General features: G+C 44.0%; 1 protein-coding gene and 1 long non-coding RNA gene across 5 annotated transcripts in view; one reads left to right on the top strand and one right to left on the bottom strand.

The window, feature by feature from the left end:
- Positions 1-1,068: 1,068 nt before the first annotated feature.
- Positions 1,069-4,784, bottom strand: LOC309389232. Its single transcript, XR_014174910.1, has 3 exons — positions 4,644-4,784; positions 1,552-1,719; positions 1,069-1,354 (listed from the first exon to the last, which is right to left on the bottom strand). It is a non-coding gene; the product is annotated as an uncharacterized lncRNA (long non-coding RNA).
- Positions 4,785-5,484: 700 nt separating this feature from the next.
- The window catches only part of SH3KBP1 (SH3 domain containing kinase binding protein 1), a 239,495-nt gene continuing 219,266 nt past the window's right edge, over positions 5,485-25,713 (top strand). For 2 of the 4 annotated variants that reach the window (XM_081947349.1, XM_081947346.1), the window contains exon 1: positions 5,725-6,089. Coding sequence is in view for 2 of the 4 variants with exons in the window: in XM_081947346.1 (XP_081803472.1) it covers positions 6,086-6,089 (4 nt within the window). In the remaining 2 variants the exon portion in view is untranslated. Of the gene's footprint in view, positions 5,567-5,724; positions 6,090-25,713 lie in introns of those variants that run through there. The other 2 variants (XM_081947350.1, XM_081947347.1) reach the window with 2 other exon arrangements.

Here is a 25,713-nt window from a genome sequence, read left to right as displayed (position 1 = left end):
CACCAGAAGTCCTTCGTTACAATAATTGTGGGTGTTATTATGGGATTCCACCCATACTTTTCTACCAGTTTTTGGAAGAATCTGTCCTCAAAGCTGGCATAGGCTTTGTAGCAAAGTATTTGCTAGTGGGGTCTGTCAGCAACCGCAGCTTCTATTTTTCTTGGCTGGATGTCACAGTTGCATAGGGTTTCCTTCAGTGTCTTTGTAGCACTTGTTTGAATGACCTTCAAGTCTCTTTCCATTCTCCACCACCACAAGACAGTGAGTTATCTCCAGAGCATCAATGAAATGGGCCACCAACCTATGCTGGAGGAAGACTTCCCAATTCATATCTATTTACTAATGACTATCCCTAGTCTATTGAATGACTATTGATGATAGTCACCTGAAATAAAGTAATCTCTCCCACACAACTCTGTGGAGGTGTTAAATAGTAGTATGGAGATAGGTAAGCCGCTTATATGGTATTGGAATAACCAAGAATCAGACAACTGTTCTCTCAAGTTCCTGCTTCCCATATAAAACAGTGCTTCAAGCAGTCAGTGGAATCAGTACAACCATAGTGCTTCCAACTTTTGGATGTCATAGTCAGTGGCATCAAAAACTGCTGAGAGACATGTAATAACACCAAGGAAGAAACACTGGTCTTTCAGGTATTGAGATTCAGTAGAGTGACCTTTCTGAGTTATGCCTAAACCTTAATTTGAAATGGAAAGGAACAAAATAATCCACTTCAAGGTATTGGTGTTGTTTTAAAGGCCAGTGGCATCAAACACATATTTACCTCTTTTAATGTTGCCATTCATATTCCTTCTACATTTTTGAAGAAACAAATAATGTGAATCCAACCTGAAGCTCATTTTTCTATGTTTATACAGGGACTTACAACAGCTATATGCGGTAGGCACATAAGTCACAGATCTACTGAGTGACATTGCTAACTTGTGGCTGAGTGGTGTAAAAATCTCTTGTTAGTGTCTGCATGAAGGAAAAGTTTGGTATCTTTCTAAACATTTCAAATAGAATATTAAAAATATATACAAATATATAACAGTTAAAATAGTTTATTTGCACTGTAACAAGAGGACAGAATTACTCTTGAATCATGTCCTGCTCCTTTGAGTTTTTCCATATTCAATACTAAATAGGAGTTATGAGTATTGCATTCAAAATATATTAATGATTTCATATGATATTTACAAGTAAATACGATTTTAAAAATAATTTTATTAAAACCACTTTCTTATAGGGTAGGAAGCATCTGTTATAATAAATCAGCATATACATCATGTTAATGTCAACTTTCCGACTGATGAACCCAACCAAAGCGAGCACCTTCAAGATTCATCGATGTCTAAATGTAAAATACAAAACTTTATTGAGTACATCATTTCAGCACTTATGAAAGCAAAATCAGCTCTACCTAATTTCCATGCAAACCCACATAATTACAGTATAGATTTCTCCCCCCTATTAGTGCAGATCACACTGTCCAATTGAATGTCATTGTATTGTTATGAGAAAAAGTCTGTAGTCTTGGCAAACACTTACCGAAGTTTTCTTGGCTGTCATGGCTCTGCCTCTTGAAGTCTTGAGCCTGCATTCCATCTCACCCTTCCCTCCCCGCTGGTTCTTTGGCAAGTTGATAAGTTTTAATGGTTGCCATTGCAACAGCATATACGCTTCAAGCTTGACAGGTAGGCTTCTTGAGAGACTAGGCTGAAAGCAAATACAGAAGAATCCCAAGAAATAATTTATTGTAGAAAACAAATTCATTATGAAAGAATTGTAGCAGGCAGTGAATATCTTAATACAAGTTCTATTTATAATCATGCTCAATTTTTTTACATCTTTTTTAAGCAGGAGAATATACTTAATGGTAAATGTAGTGCCAGAGTAATTTACTTTTGTATGTGAGAACTATAATAGATCAAAGGAACAGTCTAATTTCCTTTCACATCCCAGTAATTTGATCAGATATATTTAAACCTAAGGGTTCACTTATATTTTCCTATTTTTGTCCTAAACATTGGTCTTGAGTCACTTCAATGTGAAAAGCCTGTTTGGTTATATAATGCTAGTGCTATGCACTACTAGAAAAGCTTTCAGGTTTGAAGAATTCAAAATCTATTTTCTGAAGATTGCAGATGCTTCCCTTCCGGTAGTGCTCCGGCATCCACTCCGTTGTTCCAGATTCCTTCGCTGCGCTAGCCAGTGAGTTCGCGGACGTATTTAACAACAAGCTTGGTAAATTTAATGGGACCCCCATTTCTTTTAACTTTGACCCCCAGGTGGCGCCAATACGTCTAGAACTCAGGAGAGTGTTTTTTGCTCTTCCGCCCAAAGTAGATTTAGAGCTAGATAAATTAATAGCACAAGGAGTGCTCAAAACAGTAGACCACTCCCCCTGGGAGATCCCCCAAAGTAATACCTATTAAGCAGGATGGTAGTATTAGAATTTGTGGGGATTTTGAATGCACCATTAACAAAGGGTTGCAAGCCAACCCTTACCCAGTGCCAGTGGTTCAACATCTGCTCCATTCCTTGGGCCAGGGAAACATTTTTGCCAAGTTAGACTTGGCACAAGCGTACCAGCTTCTTCCGGTGGACGAAGCCACTGCCATGGCTCAAACCATCGTAACTCACTGGGGAGATTTCAAATGTAAGCACTTGCAATTTGGGGTCAGTGTAGCCCCGGGTATTTTCCAGAGCCTAATGGAGCAGATGCTCCAGGGGCTGCCAGGGGTGGTACCCTATTTTGATGAAGTGCTTATATCCGCTTTGGACCAAGCTGAGCTCGTCGATAAATTAAGAGCAGTCCTGACCCGTTTCCGCCAAGCGGGACTGAAACTCAAAACAAGAAAAGTGTAGGATAGGGGTCCCCAGTGTAGAATTTTTGGGATATTTGTTGATTCCAAAGGCATCCACCCTACTCCATCTTTGGCAGAGCCTCTTCATAGGCTCCTGGACTCCAAGACACCCTGACATTGGGGGTCTAAGGAAGCCTAAGCCTTTAGGGCAGTTAACGATATCCTTACATCCAAATCTTTATTAGTGCAATACAGTGATCACCTCCCATTAACTTTGGCATGCGCCTTAGGGCATTGGGGCCATTCTGAGTCACATCCTACCTAATGGCTCAGAAGCCCCAATTGCCTATTATTCGCGCATGCTCTCAGCAGCTGAAAGAAATTACAGCCAGTTGGATAAGGAGGCCCTAGCTGCTGTAGCAGGGGTAAAGCGGTTTCACGATTACATTTATGGCTGTTTTTTTCACTTAGTGACCAACCATAAACCCCTCTTGGATCTTCTGGTGGGGGATCGCCAGACTCCTCAGATTTTGTCTCCAAGAATGTCCAGATGGACAGTCTTTCTAGCGGCGTATAATTATCAGTTATAATATAGGCCAGGAAAAAACTTGAGGCACACTGGTGCCCACAGTTGCTGCCCTCTGCCAGCGCCTGTTTTGGACCCTGCCCCTACATTTTCGGTCCTTTTAATTGAAGAGTTGGCCATGCCAGTATCCTCCCAGAATATTGCCAGACTCTCTGCCACAGACCCCATATTGGCTCAAGTTTTGGACTGGGTGCGCAGGGGGTGGCCACAGGGGCCAGTAGATCCTGAGTTTCACCCCTATTATATACAGCAACATGAGCTGTCCGTCCTTAACGGGTGCCTGTTATGGGGCAATAGGGTGGTAGCTCCCCCAAAGCTTAGGTCACCAATTTTAAGTTGCCTGCACACTGCTCACCCGGGCATTTGTGCGCATGAAGGCTTTGGGCCAAAGCTACGTGTGGTTGCCCAAGATTGACCTGGAAATAGAAAACTGGGTAGCCACCTGCCAGCAGTGCCAGCAATCTAGACCGGCTCCCCCTTCTGTGCCCATCAGGAAATGGGACTGCCCCGTGCTCCATGGGCACAAGTCCATTTGGATTTCGCCGGCCCGTTCTTAGGGCAGAACTCATGCCATCCACCACTTCGGGGGCCGTAATTAGGATGCTGGGAAGGCTATTCGTGACCTATGGGTTGCCTGACGTGGTGACTGACAATGGTCCCCAGTTCACATCGGCACCCTTCCAGATGTTTTTAGGCCCCGTTCTACCCGGCCAGAAATAGCCTGGCAGAGCGAATTGTTCGGTTGGCTAAGGAGGCATTGGACCGCCTGGGGCCAGGGAATTGGCACGACAAACTGTCCCAATACCTCCTGGCACAGCATACAACCTCATGCCCAATCACCAAGCAAAGTCCCGCAGAACCGCTTATGGGTTGTCGGCTCCGGACAACCCTGGACCGGCTACACCTCGGTTATGCAGCGGAGAAAAGCCCCCTTGCAGGCAACTCCACACGGGCCTTTAATGTGGGAGACCCAGTCTACACCCAAAACTATGGGGCCAAACCAAGGTAGCTTCTTGGACAAATCACGCAACTAACTGGACCCTACTCTTATAAGGTCCAGGTCAGTGATGGGCGAATGTGGCATTGACACATCAACCAGCTTAGACGGCGAGCCACTAGCGCAGCAGAACAACACCCGGTGCAGGCCCAATCCTGCCCCAGGGAACTAATATAGACAAAGGCTGCTCCAGCGCAGACAGAGCCGCACGCAACACCCCCCACCAATGCGTTCTTTTCGCCAGGCTTACCTGAGAATCCGGTCAGTCCTGTGGCGGTCACGTTTCCCGCTGACTCAGCTGCGCAGTCTCCTGATGTTCCACAGCACTCTCCACCAGCAGCTCCTCCTTTGGCCACCGCCCCTGAACTAAGGCGATCTGGGCAGAGCCGACGCCGGCCAGCATATTTGGCTGACTACGCATGTGCTAACTAGGAGGAGAGGGGTGTTAAGTCCTTGAGGCTACGACGCCATTGACTATCATTTCCAGCCTGATTGGTTGAGATGCGAGCAGCCAGCTGGCAGGAGAATGCAGCCATTCTATTGGTTCAGTGTCTGACAGCTCTGGTATAAAAAGGGCTGTCAGCTGTCAAATGTTGCTGTTTGCCGGGTTGAGGTTTGCCTTACATTTTGCCGTGTTATACTATTAATAAAGGCTGTGTTAGCTTCAACCTGCCTTGCCTCAGTTTCTGTCTGCCTCGTTCTCCCTACAGAACAGGGAGGACCAAAAAAGGCACACATCAGCCCCTGAAAGAATGTCATCTTATGAAACCCCAAAACTTGCTCTTCTGACCTGGCGCCTGTCCTCTGGTGCATTATAGGCCCCAAAATCCGATTGGCCCTGACCCTGCCAGCTTCTCATAGACCAGGATTGCTCCAAGACCTGGGGCTCAAAAGACCATTGAATGGTCTTTCTTGATTGTGCAGGTTTACATTCGGCTACCATTGTAGGTCTCTAGTCTTTGTTTAAATTGCTCTTTATTCCTTTAACATGCTGTTAGATGTCCTGAATCGCATTCGCGAGATGGGCGGCCATATGAGTCGATTTAATAAATATCACGGCGAGCAACGCTTTCTCCCGGATACCGCCTGACGCCCGAGAATAGGATCGGCCGAGCGGGGCATTCTCTTGCCCTTTCCCTGCTCGTCAGGGCACTGCTGGTCGGCGTCGAGTAGGTAACTGAGCGCCAGTTCCCTTTGTAGTTACACTTCCTACCTTGCCGCACGAAGGGTCTCGGGAAGGGCGACACCCACCATTCAGCCAGCCCATTCCCTTGCAGTGAACCGCTCCCACCGCCCCCTTTGCTTGCGTTCCCGCCCTAACGCGCGCGCGCACTCCCGCTCGTTGCTTCCCTCTCGCAGTTCAAGGTGCGATCCGTTTCCCCCCTCTTCCTTTACGTTTCTCGCTAGCGCGTCAGGTGCTTTGTTGTCGTCCCCTTTTCTTTTTTCTGTCGAGAAACAATTCCCCCATTCTTCTTTTCTTCGGAGGGCGGGAGAATTTCAGAGCAGGAAATGCAACAGTGCTACTGTTGTTGCAATGGGCACTGACTAGTCGAAAGGAAGCGAAGACGTTGCTCTTTCTGCCATCGGAGAAAAAAAGCTTCCTGTAATTCAACTGCATCGTCTCGGTTGCCTTTCACCGCCTCACAAACCTCAAACTTTCACCCTGTCTGGCGGAATCCAAACTCGACATAAATGGGTAAGTGTGAAGATAGACAGAGCTTGGAGTATGTGCCTGACTTTCTCCCTCCCCCTCCCCCCCCCTTTTGGCTGAGATTTGCTGCGTGGCTGATCGTGAGGCAGGCCGAACCGGGTGGTCGCTATTGCTATTTGTCTCTTGTGACATTACAATAGTAATGGCAAGTATCGTGAGGCGGAGTAGGACACATCCGAAGGGTGTGTCTTGTCTATCTCTCTATCCGTTTGGGGGAGGGAAAAGGGGCAACATCAAGTCTGTTTTCCCACCCAGCCCTGGAGACCTTTAATTGTCTGGTCTGCGCGCTGACTCTGGCCTGGCCACTTGGAGGGGTAGAAGTGACTGCTGGAAAGACTTGAATGAAAGCCGGGAGGCCAAATCCATCTCTTGTTATTCACGCGCTGTCAAAAAAGCACTACCATCCATTCATAAACGGGGGATAGGGAGGGAATTCCTTCCGTGGCGTCGTCGTTGCACCACACGGGTGGCTGGCATAGCGCCACAGACAGAAGGCGGCTAGTTGGGGGGGGGGGGGAATGAAGCAAGAGAACGAAGTAGAGAAAAGATGCCGGGGGTTGGAACGCGCGAGCGAGCCGTCCTCTCTGGCATCCGGAGAAGGAGCGCTTTTCTTGTCAGTGGTGCGCGAGTGGGCAGGCCAATGCAGAAATTAACCTCCGATATGACAGGAAATCGGAGGGGAGTGTTACCCATTTGACTACTACTGCGTCTCTCTCGCTGTCTGTCTCTGTTTCTCTCTGGGACGGGAACTGGGGGTTTTTCGTCCCGCCTTCTGTTCCCGACACCGCACGAACAGCATCTTCCTTCCTTTTCCTGTAGAGACGCCTAACGAGCAATTGGGAATGCACAACTTTGCTATCCTTTCTTTGGGTGCCTACCTGAATCTGCTCCTGGGTGGAGTGGCAAGTTTTTGGGAAAGGCCCCAGCTGTTGACCCTTATTAATCTTGGCAGCCAGTCATCAGGGTTACCAGAAGTTGTTTGAAACACACACAGATCAAACTGTGACTGTGGATCCTTAGAGTTGGTGCTCTGGAATATTTCTTCTCCCTCTTTTTTCTTCCATCAAAATTCTAGTTTATAATCAGATATATTTGGTGAGAAAAATGCCTATTCAGAGAAGAGCAACAAAAAGGTAGTATTACATTCATTTGGGCTTCCTGCATACTAACCTCTTCAGGAACTTGGATCCAGAAAAGTATGCGATTTGTTTGAAATCTCTTTTGTGGCATGTTAGCAAAATGAAGACATGACTCAACTATTTATATTGTTATTAGGGTTAAAGAGAGGCAGAAGTAGCAGTGCCAGGCACTATCCGTCTGAAGGGCAAGGGCCCCGTTTCCTCCAGAAGAAGGGACTGCATTCAGTCATTCTCCTTTTTTGTAAATACAATGACTCTTTGTGCAGCAGATATTCATACTATTGGAAAGTAGAGTGTGCAGCTTTCTTGAAATAGCCAGTACAGTCAACTGATTAGAGGATATTTTGGTTAAGTGCCCTAATTGTGCAGAATAAAGTATTGGCAAAAGTAAAATATCTGTTTATTTTGGGGAATTATCCAGTGTCACATAAATGAATAGGGACGAGGTTTGGGTGAAGAGGTTTTTCGTGTTTGTTAAAGTTTTCAGCTATCCAGATTTATATATGCATTTTATTTCATGTTTCCATTGCCTCTATTTTTCACTGCAGAGCTTTAGAGGATCCTGTGATAAAGATTTATTCACTGTGCTGGTACCGTATTTAAAATTTAGTGCAGTTAAAATCATGCACTAGATTTCTGATAAAATGATGAAAGCATGTAAAGCTTAATATGCAACTTTGCAGAATGTGGCTAAATTCTCATATTTTCTAATTTTTAAATCATTATTTTTGACTTTATACAACATAAAGCAAGACAAAATATGCTTTAAACAAAACAACACTTAGCATAACAAAGTAATGTGTATGTAATACACCTTATTTGTATGTGATACAGTAATTTTTCCTGTGTAGTTAGTATGAAAAGTGAAAAATTGAAATACACTTTCTAATGTTCTGTTCCATTTGTGGATTTTTAAGCACTGTCTATCAGAACTACACTCTCATTTTATATTATATATTACTTTATATTATGTTGTTGGACAGATGATGGATGATATTTATGGATTTATGGTTTTTGTTGGTTGGTCATGAATGGACTGTAATTACGTTTGTTATAATTTTATATTTATTACTGAGTTTCTGCATTTTTTATTTTATTACTAATCACCCAGAATTGTATGAACTGTGTGATATGAATGTATTATTAAATAAATTACTAAGCAATACCCTACACAGGGGCCTTTTTAAATGTTTTTGCTCACTATGGGACTTTTCGGCCTTTTGGATAAGCTTCAGTCATCTTAAACCAGAATTTCAGTCTAATAATTTACCTAAGACATACTTCTGTATTGATGCTTTTGATTGCTTTTGATGTGTTTGACTTGAATCTGTGGTTTCTTAGTATTCTTTTAAATATTTGGGGCTTAATATATTGATTGTCTGTAGACCATCCACCTGTTATAATTCATACATAATAATCTTGATTCTCTGACTACATCTATATTGTAGATTTTTTGAAATTTATTAACTGCTCCCTATAAAATACCGTGTTTCCCCGAAAATAAGACAGGGTCTTATTTTATTTTGACCCATGTAATATGGCCTTGGTCTTATTATCGGGGGTGGGGGGATGGGGGTCTTATTTGCGCTGGCTGAGCAACTGGCCGGCACTGCTCTGATGTGTCCTGTCACCGCCCTGTGTCGGGTTGAGCTTTTTTTGCGAGGGGGACAATCTGGGGAGTGAGAGAGTTAGGAAGCCTGGATTGGCGTGGGGCAGTTTCTCCAGTGAAGCGTCTGATTCATCCCCAGGGGTGAGCGTTTTTCCTCCTCTTTTCCCCGGCTTGGAAGCTGCAGAGGAAGCCTGCCATGCCCGGCAAGGGGGGAAAAAGAGAAGACAAGAGAAGCCACATCTCACTCCACACCTCTCACTTCTCCTCCACCCCACCTGCCACCCCTCTCACTAAAGAAACGGTGGGGAAGCGAAGCAGACTGGATTCTGTTAGCATTGGGGTGGGGTGGGAGGAGTTGGGCTGCGAGACACCAGTCCTACCCAAGACTTGCAGCTCCATCATGTTTCTCACTGTTTTGTCCAGGGAAGCATCCTGTAAAAAAAAATATCGCGAGTTCAACTTCTCTGGACAAAACAGCAAGGAACACAATGGAGCTGCAAGTCTTGGGTAGGACACATGTCTTGCAGCCCAACTCCTCCCACTTCACCCCAATGCTAACAGAATCCAGGCTGCTTCCTTTCCCCACCATCTTTTTAGCGAGACGGGTGGCAGGTGGGGTGGGGGGAGAAGCGAGCGGTGTGGAGCGAGACGTGGCTCCTCTTGCTGTCACTTCTCCCTCCCCTCCCCGGGTATAGCAGGCTTCCTCTGCAGCTTCCAAGCCGGGGCAGAGAGATGACGAAGGGTGAAACGTTCACCCCTGGGGATGAATCAGATGCTTCACTGGAGAAACAGACCCACGCCAGCCCAGTCTTCCTAAATCTCTTGCTCCCCAGATTGTCTGCCTTGCAAAGAAAGCCCAACCCGATGCAAACGCCACCTCCAGCCACCTCTTCATCCTGGTGAAACTACATTTTGAAAGGATGATGTGCGGGGGGGGGATTTCCTGCACATTGGCAGTGGTGTCTCCTCACAGGGCTTCTCCCGATGTCCCAGGTGCGAAGCAACATCCCGTAAAGGAAGGCATGGAAATCCATACAACTGGGGATGTCAGAAGAAGCCTTGTGAGAAGATGCTACTGTCAATGTGCAGGAAATCTCCTCCCCCTCCCCCTTCAGATAGTCTTGTGGGCTGGACGGAGAAGTCTTCAATGAACTTCGCCCTGTCTGTGCCTCTGCAGGCAGCAGTGTCAGCAGCATCTCCTCGCAGGTCTCATTCTTCCTTCTCTTTGTCCGATTCTCATATATTTTCAAGCAAAAACACTGCCAAGGGAGGGAAGTATCTCTTCTCCCTTCCTTGCCAAACTTTGCGTGTAGTCGTAACGTTTCACAAAGCTCCTTAATCCGCGGCTGTTGGCTTCCTCGCTTTGTGTTTTTTATACACATACCGACATACCCACCCTTCCTGGGAATGCCGTTTCCCACTCCCAAAATTCCGTTTCCAAAGAAAGAAGAGCGCTGGGGCCACACTGGACATTTCCCTCTGCCCTGACTCCTGTCAGCCTCAGCTTTGCTCCTGAAACCCTACAGGCCACTTCTCTGCTTGAGCTCAGCTGAAGGGGGGGCTGAGGGCAAGGGTGAGTTGAAGCTGATTGCTTCCCCTTTGCCTCCTCTCCCAAAAGCAGTCTCGGGCACAGCCACTTTCGCAGCAGGAGACTCAAGCCGGCCTTCCAAAGGGTACTGTAGCAGCAGCTATCCACAATTTTTTTTACCTTTATTTTGTCCCGATCCACATGGCTCACTGGGCCACGTGGGTCGGAACGAAATAATGATTAAAAAATTGTGGATAACTGCTGCTACAGTGCCCTTCAAAAGGCCGGTGCGAGGCGCGTAGGGTGCATCACTTGGCCTCCTGCTGCTTTTGTGGCCATAATCTATGGCAAAAGCAGCCACACTTGCTGGAGGCCATGGCCTGAGCAGCACCCGGAAATCAGCTGTTTTTTGAATGGCAGCCGGATCGGCTCAACTGATCCGATTAAGGAGCCGAGAAGCGCTGAGGTGACCAAGGAAGGGAAGGGCTTCCTCCTGTACTTGCCACGGCACCCTTTCACTAGGGCTTATTTTTGGGGGAGGGCGTATATTTACACCGACCGCAAAAACCAGGCAAAAACCAGGCCTGGGCTTATTAGCAGGACATGTTGTATTTTTGGGGAAACACGGTATGAATTTGAACTTTAAGAATATGAGTACAATTGAAGGATATATTTAAAACCTTAATCCCAGTTTCATTACATGAAAGAAAATGCAATATTACTAGTCCTTGATTTATGACCACATGCCCAACTGAAAGCCACAAGTTTCCATTGCTAATCAAGGCAGTTGTTAATTGAGTCGCACCCCATTTTACAACCTTTTTTACCACAGTTAAGCAAATCACTGCAGTTGTTAAGTGAACCATGTGGTCGTTAAGCGAATCTGGCCTCATTGTTTTTGTTGGAAGCTGGCTGGAAAGGCTAGAAATGTTGATCACATGACTCCACAGTACTGCAACCATTGTGAAAAACATGCTGGTTGCCTAGTGCCCAAATTTTGATCGCTTGACCATGGGCATGCTGCAACAGTTGTAACTGTGAATAATGGTCATAAGTAACTTTTTTAGTGATGTTGCAACTTCAAATCATCACTAAACAAATGGCTGTAAGGTGAGGACTACTGTAGTACTTAATAGGTAAATTCTATTAGGTGGTGATTAGCAGAAAAAATTCTTACATACTAATAGCACTCAGACCTATATACCACTCTCAGTGCTTTATATCCCCTCTAATCAGTTTACAGAGTCAGCATATTGTTCCCAACAATTTGGGTCTGCATTTTACCCACCTCAGAAGGATAGAAGGCTGATTCCAACCTTGAGCCTGGTAAGATTTGAACTACCAAATAGCAGTCAGCTGGCAGTCAGCAGAAGTAGCCTGCAGTACTGCACTTTAACCACTGCACCACTGTGGTGACTAAAAGAGCATACCACCTATATTTAGATTTAAAGAATCAATATTTATGCGTATAGGTATAATGGAGTCTGGACCCCATAAACATAAAATTGGAAAAAGCTGTAATAAGCATTCAGAGAAGTACATTTTTCATGAATATACTATGTCTCTAATAGGTATGACATCTTTTCCTTTCTAAATTTTTATTTACATTAGAAAATACATTTCCTGTCTTTGTATACATTTTTATCTTTGATTTACACCTTAAGTGCAGCCTGCTGTGCTTTTTAGTCATTTGCTATGGAATAGGAACATAACACATATTGTCAGGCCTGCCTCCTGTTCAAAACCCAAGAAAGAAACTCCCCGACTCCATTGAAGTAGAGAAGAGATACTTTTACTGAGTTTGAAATGATAATGGTGAAAGGAAAGCAGGATCTAATCCAAAAGTTACATATTGAAAGTTTCCCCAAATCCCTTCCCCCAGGGAACCATGCTGAATGTCCAATCCATGTTCTGTATAGTGTCATGTGAAGCACATCTTCAGGTACTTTCATCCATCTGGAGTTCTAGGACAGTTGGCCTTGACTGGGTGTAAACAACTCCATTCAGCAGAGCAGTAATTCCTGAGATCAAACCTCCCTTTTAGTTCATATGGGCCTTCATCACAACAGCTCACTTCCCTAACCCCAATGTCATATCCCCCCTCTCTGTTACTATGGCAGCCAATAGCAAGCATGCATCAAAAGGAAAAGCCATGCTGGAGATCCGGCTGACACATATATGCCACAATATTGATTTTGATTTTGGTGGTGTGATGGCTCAGTGCTTAAGGTTCGAGACACAAGTGCCGCTGGGTCTTCTGTCCTCACCCCAGCTCCTGACAACCTAGCAGTTCAAAAGCATACAAATGCAAGTAGATAACAACTTTGGTAGGAAGGTAACAATACTCCATCACATCATGCTGGCTATATGACCACGGAAGCCTCTGATGAAAGAAATGTCCTTCTGGGTTTGGCTCCAAGTGGGGAAAAAGACACTGGAGACATGGAGGCTGCTTGGATAGATGGTTTTAATGGTGGACAGGACCACATGGCCTGAGTTTTGAACAGAAAAGGTGATACATGCTTCAATGTTGGTGGAGAAGAAGAGAAGGGCCGATGGAGGGGCTTGCTAGGCTTTTTATAACCTGTTCAGTCCCACCTCTCTGTTTCCTGTTCCTGTGTAAGAAATGTATTCTGATTGGTTGTCAGACTCACATGGGCCCATGCAGGGGCAACCCTCTAGGCTGAGTCCAGGTTTGGTTGAATTCTCAGAGTTCTCAGATGCCATGTGGTCAGTTGAGTAAAGGCTTATATTATCATGCCTTCATTCCCATCCCCCTGGAGCTGAAGGGGAGAACTCTTTATTATGTAAAGGGACTGGCTTGGCCTTCTTAATGGCCCATTCACAAAATGGGTGGAGGCAGGAAGCTACAGGGAGCTATTCTCAATTTAAAACATGTTTCTTCCTTTTCACATCCAGGGAAATATAATATTCTGCCTTTTCAATATTTCCTAGGATATTTCATTTTTCTGGGAGAGGGCTGGGTGATAACTTCCTACACCTCTTTGCACAACGCTGGCTCAATTTCCTTGAAATGGAGATGATCACTTACATTTGTCAATAACTAGCAGGATAAAATCTGCAGAGACCCCCTTTTTAAACATTGATTTTGTTGATTCTCATTCAGATGACAAAAATAATTTATCTTCAAGGTTTTAGGATGAATTAAAGTGATATTTTTACCTTAAAAATCTTTCTAAAAAAGTTAAGCATGGTCTTTTGTATGCTTTATTGCCTTTCTTTTCTTAAAATTGTACAGTAATTATACAACCCAAATGGTTGTTTTCTTTCAAGCAGCTTCTGCAAGATCAGCAGGCACCGAACATCTATAAGTCAGATCACATCAGACCTTGGGAGAAAGGGGACACAACATACCGTATAAAAAGTCACTCAGCTGGGACAAATACAGAAATTACTCACACAAAAGAATCAATCTATTTGATTAGGAAAGACCAAAACAACCCACCCCCACCCCCCAATCTTAAATTTCTAGCTAAGGCGGTGTTAGGAAAAGTTTTTGCCTGGTCTCATAAGATGAGCCTGAGTTTTATCAGAACCCATTTACATAGTCCATCCGTTAACATTTTTACTAAGTGTAAACTTCTTCAAAATTTAATGGCCTGTCTGTATTTTCCAGAACCCATGTTATTTTAAATAACATTAAAGCAGCTTAATATATTATTGTTTCCAATACTGGGAATCTTCCTGCTCTGAGAGTCAGGATGTTCCAGACTTAGGAAAGGTTTGCATGAGGGCAGAAAGGTGGATCTTGTTTAAGAAAATCAGGCTGTCATAGCAGTCCTTATCATTTGATTTTACACTAAAGGTACTGTACATATAAAATTAGTTTTGATTACTTGGATTCAATACTGGTTCTTTGTGTAATATAAATAATTTTAAGATAGTTTGGACAAAAGGATTTGCTTTATAAGCAAAATTCATGTTTCTAAAATATTGGATTTTATTTGGTGGAAGAAATGAAAAATTTTAATTAAAAGTTGCTGAGGATACTACTATTCAGCATGTTTAGGTACCTGACTGAAATAGTGTCAGAGCAAATATTCTGCTACTAGTTTAAATCCAGAAACTTTTTGGATACTTGAATTAATTTGGACAACAAAATTGAGTTTCTTTAGAATCTATTTCTTCATCAATCCCAGGACTGATTGTGCAAACATACTGTATTTTTCGGACTATAAGACGCACCAAGATTTTGAAGAGGTAAATTTTAAAAAAGTTTTTGCACTCTGCAGGCTTCCCAAACCCTCTGCACACCTCGTTTTTTGTGGAAAATGGGGCATGCAGAGTTTGAGAGGCCTGCAAAGTGCTCCTGGAGGATGGGGGTGGCAAAAACAAGTACCAAACAACCTGTTTTTCACGGAAACAGGCCCAGTTTTTGCAAAAAAACAGTGCATACATAGGCTTTGGGAGGCTTGTAGAGTGCTCCTAGGGGCGGCGGGGGGGTGGGGGGGGGAACGAGAACAAAAGGCCCATTTTTTGCTCATTTGTGCCCTCCCCATCCCCCAGGAGCACTTTGCAGGTCTCCCAAATCCTCTGCACCTCCATTTTTGTGAAGGGGGCGGGGTTTCAGGAGGCCCAAAATGCTGTATTCAGTGTATAAGACACACCCAGATTTTCATTCTCTTTTGGGGGGGGAAAAAGGTGCATCATATACTCCAAAAAATATGATATTTGTTTTTTTTAGTCCGTGTTGAAGACGGGTAGCAGATTTTGCTTCTGTTTTAAGGTGCTGAATCAAAACTTAGTTAAGTGTTAAAACAATTCTTTTACTGTGTATCCATTTCTTAAATATTAGTATGCTACATGAATTGACCTTATTCATAAAACTGAAAATCTCTGAAAGGCCTTCTAATCCAATCTAGTTACCTAGATTGGATTAGTTACTTGTCTGTCAGGGATCGACTCATCACATTCCGAGCATAATAAGGTTTAAGCAAAATAAAAGTTATAAAATGGAATGATGTAGAATAGTTGTTCTTGCACTCTGGTTAACAGAGACATCTATTATTTCAATCTACCAGTCAGATGAAACTTTTAAAGTTTTTAAACTTGATTTAATATGAAATCTTATCTACAGAAGCAAACCTTAACTACAGAAACTACACAGTTGTCATGCCATCCCAACACAACAGATGCTTCTTGTTAACTGCGTTTCGTTTCCGTTAGATTCAGGCTGTGATTGAGACGTTTCTAACTTCACTATTCATTTACTATGCCTTTTGCAAATGCAAAAAACAATTTGTCTATCTCAGAGATAATTGTGATTTCTCTGCAGTTCATTTGCTGATTACTATGCTACAGATACAAAAGGACAAATATGTTTCACACAGGGCCTTGATTTTGTGCTGTTTCTAAAATCTCCATTGTCTATATTTTCTCCTCTGTCTTGAGCAATAGCAAATAGGCACTTACAACTGCTGAGGCCTAGGCAGTAAACTCTGGAATTAAAAGACTCTAAAGATACCTCCATACAGATCTGAATTAAATGCAACTTGAATTGTTGAAGTGCAATAATTAAATAAATACATAGCTGGTTTGAAATTTGTAGCCAAAGCTATTCAGCAATACTAATCTCTTATTAGACTGGAGTTGTGTTGTAAAATGGAGTGGTACAAATTTTATTCCTGGCAATTTTTAAATTAATTATTTAGATCAGGAGAGAATGCTTGTCAAATTTGAAATAACACAAAATTGTGTATGATAGTTAATACTCTTGAAGATAGCAATGGCATTCAAAATGATCTTGATTTGTTAGCAAAATGGGCTGAAAATAGCAATGGAATTCCATAAATGCATATATGTTCTTCATCTAGAAATGGCAATTACGTACCTGTAAATGAATATTGGCTTGGTAATAATACTTGCAAAAATCCTTGAGGAAGTATGGTAGTTCATTAAAACCAAATGTGAGTTGGGCATGTGATAGGGGTGCAAATAAAAAGATAAATGCATTCTTAAGAACAAAAGTATCATTTTAAAAACATAAGTAATTGTTTCCATCTTAAACTATTTTTCCCAGTTGCATATTTAAGGAAGATTCTGAAATGGGCTTTGCGATAGACAACACGATTCTCTTGTTATTAGAAACTAAGTTAAAAGAAGAATCATGGAAGGAAGATGTTTAGCCTTGAAGAGAACAAGGTTCTATAACACCTTTAAAGTACTGAGAGGATGTCACATGAAAGATCAGTGTGTCCTCTGTATTCTATAATAATGGATTCCCATTGAATGTTTAGAAAAACAACATAAAGACAAGAATAGCTAGCAGTGGAGCCAATTATCCAGGAAGTGATAGATTCTTTTTCACTTGGTAGTTCAAGCAAAAGCTGGACAGCCATTTATCTCATGTGACTTAATATGAATTTCTGTGCAGAGCTGGAATTCAACTCAGTAGACTAAGTGGTTTTCCCCAGCTGTTAGCAATTGTGTAAATTAAATCCTCCATATTAGTTGCTCATCAGGACACAGTTTATGCGAGATCACTTCCAGTCCCCGAAGGCGACGGACGTTTGCGTCCGCTGTTTGTCTTCTCGGTGGGCTTCCCTTAAGTTTAAGGGGAGCACAGGAAGCCTTGGAGGAGCCCCCTGCTGTAGGGTGGCTTGTTGGGACCCCCTGAATCGGCGGCGGCCGCAGGGGGTAGCCAGCTTTGCCCCAGGAGCCGAGGAGCGTGGGGTGTGTGCAACAGCGCACCTTCGCCGAGTGGAGCCTGGAAGGAAACAACTAATCGGATGTTACAGCTGAAATGCGGTGAGGTGGGAAGCTTCCCTCAATCTCCTTTTAAATCTATCTAATTGATGAGCCGCAGCCTTTCTAAATTGTGGATTCAATCCTTTGAAATGTTAAGATTGGAGGGGGGGATTTTCCACCCCCCCTCGGAAAAGCGGCAATTGGAAAATCCCTCTCTCTCGGAAGAGAGAGAGAGAGTTAAAAGTTACTTTCTCTTCCTTTAAGCAATGGGAGGATGACTTCTTGCTACAATTGCAAAGGAGGATTGCTGAGTTGATTCTTTTAAACTACTTTATAGAAACTTTGGACGTTGCTTTCTGATCTCCTGTGAAGGCGGAGCCAAGATGGCCAACTTCCTCCTTCTTCTTGCACTTATGAATGAATTTCCCTTTTGAAAGAATTTCTGGTTTTGTACTATATCACACCCTAGACACCTCCAGGAGCCTCTTCTCGCACGTATCTCCCTTGGATTAGGAACATTGATTTATAACACCTGGCTTGGAGCTGTATAGAGACCTACGCTCTCCTCTGGACTTGCTTGTCTTGTGACTTCTCCCGGTTGTGTCTTTCCACAGACGCCATTTCATTGTGCAGACTTATAGCTATCTCTGAACCTAATATGGGTCCTAAAAAATTACCGCCTGGTAAGCCGTCTTCAGCCCCAACATCATCTATGTCCAGCCCGATTACCCCAAAGACACATTGGCTTCATTTTTACAACCTAAAGTGACTGAAGAAAGCTAAAAGGAACTATCAGTTGAGCAAATGTTTCAAACTCTCTTAAAGGGACAGGACGAATTGCAAAAACAATTGGCAGACTTAAATGATCAGCTCAGAGAAATGCAACAACAAACAACACAAAATAAACAGAGAATAGGGGTGCTGGAGGAGGGTGCGGCTGGGCTGAGGGAAGAGGTTAAGGTAATCCAGAAGGAGAATGTAGAATTTGAAAACCATATGATAAAGGTGGAATTTGAGAGAATGTTTTTTTCTTAGATTTCAAAACTTGCCAGAAACAGAGAATGAAGATCTCAAGGAGATTATGACCACAATTTTAGCAGAATATATTAAAAGAGACAAACAACAGCTATGGTGGGATATTGATTTGATCTATAGGATTAATTCAGCATACGCTAGAACACACAACGTGCCAAGGGAAGTACTTGTTAAATTTCTTAGAAAGACCACAAGAGATGAGGTCTAAGAGCTCAAAGGGTGGGACCACTAAAATATAAAGACAAAGAAATAACCATTCTTAAACAGATTCCAAAGAAAGTAAGAGATAAGAGGAAGAAATACTCCTCTTTAGCAAAGAAATTATATAACAATGGAATCTGGTTTAAATGGTTGTTGCCAGAAGGAATGCTAATTTTCTGGGAGGGCAGTAGAATTAGAATTAACACAGTTGCGAGGCGGAGGCCTTTATTAAAAAAAATAGTGCCCTCCTAGATCAAACGGGACAGTACACAAGATGTGAAGGAGGGAGGGGCTGCGGCTCTGCCAGCAGACGGGGGAGGACGCAACACTTAGAAGATTCAGATCACAAAAATGAGTTGAAACATTTTTGCAATTGTTGTTATAATGTAACTCTTGGAAATGATACAAAAGATGATTGAATATATTGATGATTGAATGTAAAAACAAAAGGCTGCCAATGTTTATTCAAATTTTGATGTTTTTTCTTTTCCTTTTGGTTAAAGTTGTGAGATTCGGGGGGGATTTCTACCTCCCGCATGATGTAGCTGTCAAAATTTTTCTACACCTATTTACCTTTTCCCCTAAACCATTTGTAAAAAACCAATAAAAATTTTACAATAAAAAAAAAGACACAGTTTATGCAGGGTTTTTTAAAATATTTTTTTATTTTTAAACAAATAAACACAGACAAACATAAAACATAAAACCATCTTCCAGTTACATACAGTGTGTCGATTGTTACAAAACTTGTGCTTCCTCACCATACTCTTCACTTACAATTTATATAGAATCACATATTATCAATCTGATATGTGTGTGTGTGTGTGTGTGTGTTGTATTTTATATATATACATAAAAGAAAGAGGGAGTAGTGAGCTTCCTCCCATATTTGGGCATACCAGGGGTTGTAACACAAATACATACATACATACATACATACATACATACATACATACATACATACATACATACATTTATTATCATTGTTAAACATTTATTTGACTATAACTATTATTACTTCCTTTTATTACTTCCTTTTATATGAGATATTCTAAATTTGGAATAAATTTATATTATGGCATTTCATTACATCACCCTAAAACCATCCAGTAGTAGTACATCTTCATTTTATATTCTGTATAAAATTGTTTATCTTTGGTTAAAAAACTTATGTGCATGCTTTCCATAGTCCTCACTTACAATTTATATAAAATCTCATATTATCAATCTAATATATATGTATACATTATTATCATTGTTAATTATTTATTTGACTATAACTATTATTACTTCATTTTATCCGTATTATTCTAATTTTAAATACATTTAAATTAATTTTTATTATAGCATTTCATTACATCATCCTGTATCCATCCAGTAGTAGTACAATCTTTTATCTCTTGCCATTTGTAGTATTTGTGTTCTAATTGCTTTCTTGGTGGATTTTATATGGACTTCTCTTGGCAACTTGTTTTTACTGCATATCTTGTAAAGACTCGAAACCCCTCGTCTGTTCCTTCCATCAACTTCCCTTTGGTTATCACCAATGCTTCTGCCAGAATTGCTATCATTTCTTCTGCCAAATTTTCTCCCTTTTCTTCTCTATTCTGGAATCTGAGGTAAAATTCTGATCTGTTGATCCCTCATTCCAATATTCCACTCTTGTCTTTTTCAACTATGCTCAATCTGCTGTCAATATCTCCAATTTTCTTCTCTTTGTTCATCTTTTTCTTCAATTTTTTGAAATCTGTCCTCATATTTCATCATCGTTTGGTGGATATTCACAATTTTTTCATCTGTTTTTCCTTTTCTTTGTTCAATATTCTTTGTTCTCTTTTCAATGTTCTCTGTTCTTACTTGAATTTTTTGAATTTTTTGCATAATCATCTGCAATGTCACTTCCTTTTCTTTTTCGTGCTGGAACATCATCTGTATTGATCTTTTTCTCCAGATAATAAACACCGCCACTATATAGAATCCAAGGCTTTTTTATTAAGTTCCAAACAAGTTCACTGCAATCTTCTTCCTTTCAACTCCAAGCTTTCTTTTCACTCCAATCCAGCTACTGATAGTACCCCAGAGGAGCACCTGTATAAACAATCCATGCTCATCCTACTATCATTTGCAATAAACAATCTCAGAGTCCTTGAAATGTAACACCAGCTCTTACTTTGCACAAGAATATCAAATGCTCAAAGAAAGAAAAGAAAAACAATGTTTCCAAGCCTCAAAGCCTCTTAGTGGCAGTGTTACTTCTTTTCCTCTACTTTTACTTCCCTCTTTATGTTGCAAACTTAAGGAAAAAAAGATTTTTTTAAAAAAATGCAATAGAGTGTTGGAAAAAGAAAAAGAAAGTCTTAAACAATAAGTATTAAAAAAAGAAAAGAAAAAAACCCAATCCAGTTTAAAAAACAAGCGTTTGTAAAAATTCCAGCAATAAAAGGATTAAGGAATTTGACTCAGGCTTAATCTCACTGCTTGATCTCTCTGTCTTCAATTTTAACTTTACTTTTGATCTTTTAGGGTATTCTCTTCCCTAATAATAAAAAATATCTCACCAATTCGACACACTTTCTCTCCAGCTTTCCTTCCATTCTGGAGCTGTCCCAACTTTCAGCAGCTTTAATGGCTGCTTCTCAGTCGCCGGAAAAAAGACCTTCTCTTGGATCTACCAGGGACTTTGCGATGTCCCTGGGATCAACAGGATGTGCCCTTCTCTATCACCATCTCTACAGGATGGTTTAGGTCGAAAAGGACCGTCCAGCGGAAAGATATCGATGGTGATCTTGGAGCTTCAAGATCGCACGTCATACCGTCGTGACATCAGCCCCGCCTCAAGACACAGTTTATGCAGTTTTGTACTACCTGTTGTGACACATAAAGATTAAAAAAATAAAACAAAAAGACAATTGAAAACAATTAAACTCTGGTTATAAAAACAGTTTGTAAGACAGGGATTCAAATCTTTCTTAGGAACAATATTCAGTGGGAAAAGAGGAAGAAGGTTTTTTTTATCCAGGAAGGAAACAAAATAGTAATACAAATAAAAATTTATTCAGATGGTTTGTATTGGATTGTTTTAATTTACTTTTAAATTGGTCTTGGATCCTAATACAGATTATGTATAGTAAGTATGTGCTAGGTGAAAAGAGGAAATTCTCCTAGGCGCTGCTTGGAGTGTCCAAGCATGGGTTAACTTCAGCTTGCTCCCCAAGGACTGAGTTCAAATCTTTGTGTAGCCACGCCTCTTGCTCCCTCCAGGAGCTCAGTTTTAAAAACTCAGTCGCCCTAAAAGGATGCAATTGGAGAGTCTCCAGACCTTCAGCAGCAAATTGAACTCTCCATACAATTAGTGTAGCCTCTTTTTATTATTTTTGTATTAGTTTAGTGCAGATTTGTTAAACTAGTAGTTCTTATAAAGTGTTGCAAGTGCGTGGGACAGGCGCTCGGAGCGCGTGGGTGTTCCGCAACCACCGTGGTTGAGGCTCCACCGGGAGGCACGTTAGCGGCTGCTGACGGGCTTCGAGGGCAGGTAGGTAGCCAGGAATCCCTCAAATTCGCTGCCTGGCCTTTAAAACGTCGATCGGAAGCTCTACTGAGCTCTCCGATCTGCAGGCAGCTCCCCAGTGCACTCCGTAGCTTGCGGTGGCCATTTTGAAAAAAAAACAACAAGTGGCGCGCTTTATTCCCAAGCCGTTACTTTGCCACAGCCTGATTCCCAAAGCAGATCGCCGCCAGGAGGGCCTTAAATTGGTTTTCCCCTGGGTCACCAGGCAGGATCTCCCCCCCCTCCCCAGGAAGATCGTGTGGGCGGCAGCAAGGAGTTTGGCTCTGTCAGGCCATTCCTTGCTTCTCTAATACGCTGATCTGCTTTGCCTGGAACCTTGCTTTTGGTGCCAAAAGTCTGCTAGCGGCATCGAGTTCCAGCAAGGCCCCATTCCCATCAGAGCTTGGCCTGGAGTGAAGAGGCCTACCTGCAGGGCCTTTACTACTGAGAGCAGCTTCTTCTAAAGCTCTTTTCAGGGCAAAGAGGTACCATGGCCAACAAGAACGTGGCTGAAGCCAGAGACCCAGCTGAGCCTCCCCCCAGCAAGCGCAGCAAAACCAACCCTGCTGCTAAGGGAGATAGTGCAGGCTGCCCTGCAAAGGGGAAACAGCCACAAGCCAAAAAGACTTCCAAAGCTGCAGATAAATTGGCAGAGAGGAGGCAGAAGGCCCTGGAGAGACAGAAGGCAGCTAGTGCACAGGCTGTGCAAAACAGGGCCTTGCCCGTTCCACCAGTTCCTGCTGAGGGTGACTTGGAACAGGCCCCACAGGAAGGCCTACCTGACTTGGCTGAGGAAGGGGATTTTGGTTTTTCACCCAATCCTTCCAGGGCTTCCCCCAGATCCTTCAATTCTTCTCTAGAGGAGGTAGAGGAGGAAGAGGCCTGTTCACTGTTGGGAGAAGATTCCCCCCCCCAGTCGAACGTAGGGCTGTGGAAAATTCTGTCCTACCCCTGGCAATGCAGGAGGTGGTTGAGAGAGCAATCTCACAGGGTATTGCTAGTGATGCCCCCACCTTCTCTGGCTTATTCAAGCCCTCTATGTTTAAGGCTATATTGACTAAGGCAAGAGCCTCAGCTATCCAGATGGGACTTCCCGCCCAATCGGATAAGCCCACAACCGATTCTAGTGACAAGAGCACCATTGGGCCGGGGGATCCAGGTGAGGGATTATTCAAGGAAATCATCCTGCCCCAGGAGTTAGTCCCGGCACCCCAGTTGTTCCTGGATATCATCCAGCGCCAATGGCTCCAGCCTGGGACTATGGCCAGTCCCAGCGGGGTGGACAAGAAGCTCTACTCGGTAGAGACTGCCATGGAGGAGCTCCTCAAGCTCCCACAGGTGGATGACCCTATAGTGGGGCTAACCTCCTCCTCGGCCCTCCCAGCTGACCTGCTGGAAGGGTTGAAGGCAGAAGACAGGAAGATGGAGAAAGCCTGTCATAAGACCCACATGGCCACCGCTTGGGCCATGAAGGCTTCTTCCGCCTCTTCCTACTTCGGCAGGGCAGCTCTATTTTGGCTTCACAAACTGCTGGCCTCCCTCCCTGCTGGGGATGCCAGGTCACGCCAGGACATGAACAAAATCATCGCTGCGGTCGAATATTCGGCCGATGCCTCACTTAACGCTACAAAATTTTCATCTCGAGCCATAGCCTCTAACGTTACTACCCGTCGCCTGTTATGGTTAAGACACTGGCAGGCCGACATGAAGGCCAAGTGGAAGTTGGCCTCGGCTCCATTTAAGGGTGGCAAGCTATTTGGGGAGGCCTTGGACTCATATCTAATTGAATCCAAGGATAAAAGGAAGACCCTCCCAGCAGTCTCCAAAAAACAGGATCGCAAAGGCTGCCCCTATTTTCGTCGGCAGCCCTTTCGGAACAATGACTCCCCCTCTACATCGGGGAGTTTCTCTAGGACCTACCCTCAGTCACAGGAACGTAACCAGGATAGGGCCCCCTTCCGAGACAGGTCCAAACAGCAGGGATTCCGCAGGTCCTTCCGAGGAGGGTTCTCTAACCGCTCCAATCGTAGATCCAGGTGACCGGCACTGGATTCCTCCCATCGGGGGTCAGCTACATTTTTATGCCGACAGGTGGGAGGAGTCTACGACGGATGCGTGGGTTCTGAACACGGTCCGTCATGGCCTCACCCTAGACTTTCTATCCTTCCCCTCACAATCCTTCATTCGTTGCCCCATACCTCGGTCGCCCCTCAAGCGACAGATGATGCAGGCGGAGATCCAACACCTACTAGACATAGCAGCCATAGAACAGGTGCCCAGGGGTCAGGAAGGCAGGGGGTTCTATTCAATCCTGTTCCTAGTCCCCAAGGCATCGGGGTGGGGTGGGGTGAGAGCCATCCTCAAGAAGCTGAACCTCTACTTAGAGTACAAGCGCTTCAAGATGCAGTCCCTACAAACCATTTTGGGATGCATCAGGCAGGGCGACTTCCTGACTTCAATCGACCTGAAGGAAGCATACCTGCACGTTCCCATCCACCCAGCGCATCGCAAGTTCCTGAGGTTCCAGTTTGCAACCAAGCACTACCAGTACAAGGCTCTCCCCTTCGGCCTATCATCAGCCCCCAGGACGTTCACCAAGATCCTGGCTGCTGTCGCCGCACAACTCAGGGCCCGACCGGTAAGGGTCGTTTGCTACCTAGACGACATCTTGTTAATGTCGGTGTCCAGACAGAAGGCGTGTCAGGATCTCAAGACCACCATCCACACGCTGCAACAGCACGGGTTCTCCATCAACATGGAGAAGAGTCACCTGTAGCCCACCTCGAGGATCCAGCACCTGGGGACTGTGATTGACTCCAGAACCTGCAGGGTGTTCCTTACACAGGAGAGAAGGGACAGCATCACATCCCTCGTGCGCCAGATCAGATCAGCCAGATCAGCTCCCCTGGTCACCCTTTCCCAACTACTGGGGAAACTGATCTCGTGCATAGCTGTAGTTCCATGGGCACATCTGCATGCACGGGAACTTCAATGGTTCCTTCTTCCTATCCAACGACGAAAGGCCAGCAACTCCAAGAGGGTGGTCGCAATTCCTCCGAAGGTACTTCGGTCGCTTCGGTGGTGGCAGTCATCAGCGATGACGAAAGGGTCCCTCTTCAAAGAACCAGAGTGCCTGGTCGTGACAACAGACAACAGCCTCTTCGGCTGGGGCGCCCACCTACAGACTCACGTAACGCAGGGCCAGTGGTCGCAGGCGGAGCTCGCCCACAACATCAATTGGCTGGAGCTCAGAGCTACCAGACTGGCTCTACGCCTCTTCTGTCAATTCATCGAGGGCCGCCATATCCTCATCCTGACAGACAACATCGCAACCAAGGCCTACGTAAACCATCAAGGGGGCACTCGATCTACAGCCCTGATGACAGAGGCGGAGGCGTTGGGGCGATGGGCAGAACGCCACCTGGAGTCCCTGAGAGTGGACCACATCTCTGGACAGGACAATGTGACAGCAGACTGGCTGAGCAGGACGACCATCAGCAACTCGGAGTGGCAGCTACAACCGGCTCTGTTCCAGCAACTGACGCAGAAGTTCGGCCTTCCGGTGGTTGACCTGTTTGCCACTCCCCAAAATGCCCAACTTCCAAGGTTCATTTCTCGGTTCCACTGTCCCGAGGCGGAAGGGACGGACGCCCTTCGGTGTCATTGGCCTCCTGGTCTTCTCTATGCGTTCCCGCCACTTCTGCTCATCCCTCAGGTGATCAGGAAGATTCTACAGGAGGGGGCCAAGGTGTTGCTAGTGGCCCCGCACTGGCCGTGGAGGTCCTGGTTCGCCGACCTGATCAGTCTATCAGTAGTCAGGCATTGGCGCATTCCTCTAGAGC

Source organism: Natrix helvetica (genome assembly GCF_964273705.1).
Source record: "Natrix helvetica genome assembly, chromosome: 3".
In the NCBI taxonomy this organism is placed as follows: domain Eukaryota; kingdom Metazoa; phylum Chordata; class Lepidosauria; order Squamata; family Natricidae; genus Natrix; species Natrix helvetica.
This window is presented reverse-complemented; position numbering and strand designations above follow the sequence as displayed.